The 7539-nt window shown below is 56.4% G+C and overlaps 1 protein-coding gene across 1 annotated transcript in view; it reads left to right on the top strand.

Annotated features, from left to right (window-relative positions):
* Positions 1-513: 513 nt before the first annotated feature.
* Positions 514-7539, top strand: part of LOC139255981 (amyloid beta precursor like protein 2-like) — a gene marked incomplete at its 3' end in the record, with an annotated part of 24004 nt that continues 16978 nt past the window's right edge. Inside the window, exon 1 of the mRNA XM_070874066.1 lies at positions 514-835. Coding sequence (XP_070730167.1) covers positions 761-835 — 75 coding nt within the window. The remainder of the gene's footprint in view (positions 836-7539) is intronic.

Here is a 7539-nt window from a genome sequence, read left to right as displayed (position 1 = left end):
TGGGACCCGTACCCCAGTGAGAGTCAGTGTGTGTGGGACCCGTACCCCAGTGAGAGTCAGTGTGTGTGGGACTGTACCCCAGTGAGAGTCAGTGTGTGTGGGACTGTACCCCAGTGAGAGTCAGTGTGTGTGGGACTGTACCCCAGTGAGAGTCAGTGTGTGTGGGACCTGTACCCCAGTGAGAGTCAGTGTGTGTGGGACTGTACCCCAGTGAGAGTCAGTGTGTGTGGGACTGTACCCCAGTGAGAGTCAGTGTGTGTGGGAGCTGTACCCCAGTGAGAGTCAGTGTGTGTGGGACCTGTACCCCAGTGAGAGTCAGTGTGTGTGTGGATGGGGTGGAGAGCTGTGTTTGTGTGGATGGGTAGATTTGTTGTAGTTGGTCTCCGGGCCATTAGATGGAGACGGAGATTGGTGCGGGGAATATGTGGAGGAGGTTTGCGGGAGGCTGAGGTGGTGTGTGTGTGTGTGTGGTGGATGTGCGCTGGGAGCTGCTTGTCCTTTGTGGGAGCTGGGAGAGAGGGCGGTGCCGGTCTGCTGAGGTTATCAGCCTGGGAGTGAGAGAGAGCGAGAGACCCACCCTGTGCAACACAACGCAGGCAGCAGGAGCAGGGAGCAGGAGAGATCCAGGAGCAGGGACCAGGAGAGATCCAGGAGCTGGGAGCAGGAGAGATCCAGGAGCAGGGACCAGGAGAGATCCAGGACAGATCCAGGAGCAAGGACCAGGACAGATCCAGGACAGATCCAGGAGCAAGGACCATCGATGAGGACTGTCTGCATGATGCGTGCCCACATCTGGATGGCGTGTGTATTGAGCGCAGCGGCGGCTTATGTGGAGGTGAGGAGGGGAGCGTGAGCTGTTCAATGGCACCGGTACCTGCTCTCTCTCTCTCTCTCTCTGTCTGTCTGTCCGCCCAGAGCTGTCTGTGTTTACCGTGGGGGCGCACAGCATTGCAGAGGGGCGGTGGCAGGAGGTTTGGGGTTCTGGGGGAGAGAGGGAAGGAGGGGGAGAGGAAGGGATGGAGAGGGCGAGAGGGGGAGAGACAGAGAGAGAGAGAGGGAGAGACAGAAGGAGAGGGAGAGAGAGAGAGAGAGAGAGAGACAGATGAAGAGAGAGAGAGACAGACAGGGAGAGAGAGAGAGACAGAAGGAGAGGGAGAGAGAGAGACAGAAGAAGAGGGAGAGAGAGAGACAGATGAAGAGAGAGAGAGACAGACAGGGAGAGAGAGAGACAGAAGGAGAGGGAGAGAGATTGAGAGAGAGATTGAGAGAGAGAGGGAAGGAGAGAGAGACAATGGAGGGTTGTGCGGAAGGCAGGGCTGGGACAATGGAGGATTGCAGAGAGAGGGAAGGTGGGCGAGGGAGCCAGAGAGGTTGCAGCAATGATACGCAGGTCTTTGCCAGGATTTCAGTCAGAGAGCTTGAGAGGCGAGGGGAAGAGATTGCAGAAATAATCCGGGATTACGCGAGAGAGGGAGTGGGGGAGGGTGCGGGGAGAGAGAGAGACAGACACAGAAAGAGAGAGAGAGAGAGACAGACAGGGAGAGAGAGAGAGAGAGAGAGGGACAAATAGAGAGAGACAGACAGACAGACAGAGAGAGAGAGAGAGAGAGAGAGACACAGACACAGAGGGAGAGAGAGAGACAGAGAGCTAGAGAGAGAGAGAGAGGGACAAATAGAGAGAGACAGACAGACAGACAGAGAGAGAGGGACAGACAGAGAGAGACACACAGACACAGAGGGAGAGAGAGACAGAGAGCTAGAGAGAGAGAGAGAGAGAGAGACAGAGAGAGGGACAAATAGAGAGAGAGAGAGAGAGACAAATAGAGAGAGACAGAGAGAGGGACAAATAAGGAGAGAGAGAGAGAGAGAGAGAGAGAAATAGAGAGAGAGAGAGCTAGAGAGAGAGAGCAAGGGACAAATAGAGAGGGACAAATAGAGAGAGAGAGAGAGAGAGAGAAATAGAGAGAGAGAGAAATAGAGAGAGAGAGAGCTAGAGAGAGAGAGAGAGGGACAAATAGAGAGAGAGAGAGAGGGACAAATAGAGAGAGACAGAGAGAGGGACAAATAGAGAGAGAGAGAGAGAGAGGGACAAATAGAGAGAGACAGAGAGAGGGACAAATGGAAAGAGAGAGAGAGACAAATAGAGAGAGACAGAGAGAGGGACAAATAGAGAGAGACAGAGAGAGAGAGAGAAATAGAGAGAGAGAGAGCTAGAGAGAGAGAGAGAGGGACAAATAGAGAGAGACAGAGAGAGGGACAAATAGAGAGAGAGAGAGAGAGAGAGAGAGACAAATAGAGAGAGACAGAGAGAGAGACAAATAGAGAGAGACAGAGAGAGAGAGAGAGAGAGAAATAGAGAGAGAGAGAGAGCTAGAGAGAGAGAGAGAGAGAGAGGGACAAATAGAGAAAGAGAGAGAGGGACAAATAGAGAGAGACAGAGAGAGGGACAAATAGAGAGAGAGAGAGAGAGAGAGAGAGACAAATAGAGAGAGACAGAGAGAGGGACAAATAGAGAGAGACAGAGAGAGAGAGAGGGACAAATAGAGAGAGAGAGAGAGAGAGAGAGGGACAAATAGAGAGAGAGAGAGATAGAGGGACATATAGAGAGAGACAGAGAGAGGGACAAATAGAGAGAGAGAGAGAGAGAGAGAGGGACAAATAGAGAGGGACAAATAGAGAGAGACAGAGAGAGAGAGAGGGACACATAGAGAGAGAGAGAGAGGGACAAATAGAGAGAGAGAGAGAGAGAGAGAGAGGGAGGGTGTTGAATGTGGGGCAGCTTGTGTGTGAGCTGCACACACTGTGTTGTGATGTATGTAGATCAGTGAGGGATGAGCGACAGGCTGTGAGGGGATTATTGACGTGTGGGCGATGAGAGAGGGGGCAGGGTGGGTAGGGGGAAGGTGTACTGTGTCATCAGCCGGCCCTCTCTGTGTGCTGATCCGACAGGAAGGTGCCAAGCATCCCTCAACCCTCTCTGCTCCGTGAGGACCAACCCCCAGCTTCTCGAGTCTGTCCACCTCACTGAAGACCCCCATCCCTGGAACCATTCTGGTCAATCTGACCCCTGACCCTGTCCAAGGCCTTCACATCCTTGTTAAAGTACAGGGCCCACAATTGGCCAAAGTCCTCCAGCCTCGGCCGACGCAGTGATTTAGAAAGGGTACAATGCAATTATATTCCAGTTCCAAAGAGCCCTTTGTACAGCAGTGCTTGACATCACACTGCTTGGCAAAACCATGCGAATAAGGGCCAGGAATCAGAACCCACTGTTCCAGAACATTCCTCCGCTCAAAACCCTCCCTCACAGAGTGTTCCCCCACTGTGAGATACTCACTGCCCCTCCCTATCACCCCCCAGCCCCGACACCCCTCCCTATCACTCCTCCAGCCCTTCACTCCTCCAGCACTACACCCCTCCCTATCACCCCTCCAGCCCTACACCCCTCCCTATCCCTGTAACATTCTCCAGCCCAGACATCCCTCTCTATCACCCCTCCAGCCCCTACACCCCTCCCTATCACCCCTCCAGCCCCTACACCCCTCCCTATCACTCCTCCAGCCCTTCACTCCTCCAGCCCCTACACCCCTCCCTATCACTCCTCCAGCCCCGACACCCCTCCCTATCACCCCTCCAGCCCGACACCCCTCCCTATCACTCCTCCAGCCCTTCACTCCTCCAGCCCTACACCCCTCCCTATCACTCCTCCAGCCCCGACACCCCTCCCTATCACTCCTCCAGCCCTACACCCCTCCCTATCACTCCTCCAGCCCTTCACTCTTCCAGCCCTAAACCCCTCCCTATCACCCCTCCAGCCCTACACCCCTCCCTATCCCTGTAACATTCTCCAGCCCAGACACCCCTCCCTATCACTCCTCCAGCCCCGAAACCCATCCCTATCACTCCTCCAGCCCTACACCCCTCCCTATCCCTGTAACATTCTCCAGCCCAGACATCACTCTCTATCACTCCTCCAGCCCAGACACACCTCCCTGTCACTCCTCCAGCCCCGACACCCCTCCCTATCACTCCTCCAGCCCCTACACACCTCCCTATCTCAGTAACCCCCTCCAGCCCCTACATCCCTCCCTATCTCTGTAACCTCCTCCAGCCCCTACACCCCTCCCTATCTCTGTAACCTCCTCCAGCCCCTACACCCCTCCCTATCTCTGTAACCCCCTCCAGCCCCTACACTCCTCCATATCTCTGTATCCACCTCCAGCCCCTACACCCCTCCCGATCTCTGTAACCTCCTCCAGCCCCTACACCCCTCCCTATCTCTGTAACACCCTCCAGCCCCTACACCACTCCCTATCTCTGTAACCTCCTCCAGCCCCTACACCCCTCCTCTTTGTAACCTCCTCCAGCCCCAACACCCCTCCCTATCTCTGTAACCTCCTCCAGCCCCAACATCCCTCCCTATCTCTGTCACCCCCTCCAGCCCCTACACACCTCCCTATCTCTGTAACCTCCTCCAGCCCCTACACTCCTCCCTATCTCTGTAACCTCCTCCAGCCCCTTCACCCCTCCCTATCTCTGTAACCTCTTCAAGCCCCTACATCCCTCCCTATCTCTGTAACCTCCTCCAGCCCCTACACCCCTCCCTATCTCTGTAACACCCTCCAGCCCCGACACCCCACCGTATCTCTGTAACCCCCTCCAGCCCCTACACCCCTCCCTATCTCAGTAACCTCCTCCAGCCCCTACACCCCTCCCTATCTCTGTTACCTCCTCCATCCCCTACAACCCTCCCTATCTCTGTTACCCCCTCCAGCCCCGACACACCTCCCTATCTTTGTAACCTCCTCCAGCCCCTGCAACCCTCCCTATCTCTGTAACCTCCTCCAGCCCTCACACCCATCCCTATCTTTGTAACCTCCTCCAGTCCCCACACCCCTCCCTATCTCTGTAACCCCCTCCAGCCCCAACACCGCTCCCTATCTCAGTAACCCACTCCAGCCCCTACACCCCTCCCTATCTCTGTAACCTCCTCCAGCCACTACACCCCTCCCTATCTCAGTAACCCCCTCCAGCCCTGACACCCCTCACTATCTCAGTAACCTCCTCCAGCCCCTAAACCCCTCCCAATCACTCCTCCAACCCCTATAGCCCTCCCTATCTCAGTAACCCCCTCCAGCCCCTACACCTCTCCTTATCTTTGTAACATCCTCCAGCCCCAAAACCCCTCCCTATCTCTGTAACCTCCTCCAGCCCCAACACCCCTCCCTATCTCTGTCACCCCCCTCCAGCCCCTACACACCTCCCTATCTCTGTAACCTCCTCCAGCCCCTACACACCTCCCTATCTCTGTGACCTCCTCCAGCCCCTACAGACCTCCCTATCTCTGTCACCCCCTCCAGCCCCACACCCCTCCCTAGCTCAGTAACCTCCTTCAGCCCCTACACCCCTCCTTATCTTTGTAACCTCCTCCAGCCCCAACACCCCTCCCTATCTCTGTAACCTCCTCCAGCCCCAACACACCTCCCTATCTCTGTCACCCCCTCCAGCCCCTACACACCTCCCTATCTCTGTAACCACCTCCAGCCCCTACACACCTCCCTATCTCTGTGACCTCCTCCAGCCCCTACACACCTCCCTATCTCTGTCACCCCCTGCAGCCCCACACCCCTCCTATCTCTGTCACCCCCTCCAGCCCCTACACCCCTCCTTATCTTTGTAACCTCCTCCAGCCCCTACACCCCTCCCTATCTCTGTAACCCCCTCCAGCCCCTACACCCCTCACTATCTCTGTAACCTCCTCCAGCCCCTGCACCCCTCCCTATCTCTGTAACCTCCAGTCCCTATCCCTCCCTATCTCTGTAACCTCCTCCAGCCACTACACCCTTCCCTATCTCTGTAACATCCTCCAGCCCCTACACCCCTCCCTATCTCTGTAACCTCCTCCAGCCCCTGCACCCCTCCCGATCTCTGTAACCACCTCCAGCCCCTACACCCCTCCCTATCTCAGTAACCTCCTCCAGCCACTACACCCCTCCCTATCTCAGTAACCTCCTCCAGCCCCTACATACCTCCCTATCTCTGTAACCTCCAGCCCCTACACCCCTCCCTATCTCAGTAACCTCCTCCAGCCCCTACATACCTCCCTATCTCTGTAACCTCCAGCCACTACACCCCTCCCTATCTAAGTAACCTCCTCCAGCCCCTACATACCTCCCTATCTCTGTAACCTCCAGCCCCTACACCCCTCCCTATCTCAGTAACCTCCTCCAGCCACTACACCCCTCCCTATCTCAGTAACCTCCTCCAGCCCCTACATACCTCCCTATCTCTGTAACCTCCAGCCCCTACACCCCTGCCAGATCTCTGTAACCTCCTCCAGCCCCTACACCCCTCCCTATCTCTGTAACCCCCTCCAGCCCCTACACCCCTCCCTATCTCTGTAACCCCCTCCAGCCCCTACACCCCTCCCTATCTCTGTAACCTCCTCCAGCCACTACACCCCTCCCTATCTCAGTAACCCCCTCCAGCCCTGACACCCCTCACTATCTCAGTAACCTCCTCCAGCCCCTAAACCCCTCCCAATCACTCCTCCAACCCCTATAGCCCTCCCTATCTCAGTAACCCCCTCCAGCCCCTACACCTCTCCTTATCTTTGTAACATCCTCCAGCCCCAACACCCCTCCCTATCTCTGTAACCTCCTCCAGCCCCAACACCCCTCCCTATCTCTGTCACCCCCCTCCAGCCCCTACACACCTCCCTATCTCTGTAACCTCCTCCAGCCCCTACACACCTCCCTATCTCTGTAACCCCCTCCAGCCCCTACACCCCTGCCAGATCTCTGTAACCTCCTCCAGCCCCTACACCCCTCCCTATCTCTGTAACCTCCTCCAGCCACTACACCCCTCCCTATCTCAGTAACCCCCTCCAGCCCTGACACCCCTCACTATCTCAGTAACCTCCTCCAGCCCCTAAACCCCTCCCAATCACTCCTCCAACCCCTATAGCCCTCCCTATCTCAGTAACCCCCTCCAGCCCCTACACCTCTCCTTATCTTTGTAACATCCTCCAGCCCCAACACCCCTCCCTATCTCTGTAACCTCCTCCAGCCCCAACACCCCTCCCTATCTCTGTAACCTCCTCCAGCCCCAACACCCCTCCCTATCTCTGTCACCCCCCTCCAGCCCCTAAACACCTCCCTATCTCTGTAACCTCCTCCAGCCCCTACACACCTCCCTATCTCTGTAACCCCCTCCAGCCCCTACACCCCTGCCAGATCTCTGTAACCTCCTCCAGCCCCTACACCCCTCCCTATCTCTGTAACCCCCTCCAGCCCCTACACCCCTCCCTATCTCTGTAACCCCCTCCAGCCCCTACAACCCCTCCCTATCTCTGTAACCCCCTCCAGCCCCTACACCCCTCCCTATCTTTGTAACCCCCTCCAGCCCCTACACCCCTCCCTATCTCTGTAACCCCCTCCAGCCCCTACACCCCTCCCTATCTCTGTAACCCCCTCCAGCCCCTACGTCCCTGCCAGATCTCTGTAACCTCCTCCAGCCCCTACACCCCTCCCTATCTCT

The sequence above is a fragment of the Pristiophorus japonicus genome, unplaced genomic scaffold (genome assembly GCF_044704955.1).
Source record: "Pristiophorus japonicus isolate sPriJap1 unplaced genomic scaffold, sPriJap1.hap1 HAP1_SCAFFOLD_665, whole genome shotgun sequence".
Classification (NCBI taxonomy): Eukaryota; Metazoa; Chordata; class Chondrichthyes; family Pristiophoridae; genus Pristiophorus; species Pristiophorus japonicus.
The sequence above is the reverse complement of the archived record's forward strand: the minus strand, read 5'-3'. Positions and strand labels throughout refer to the sequence as shown.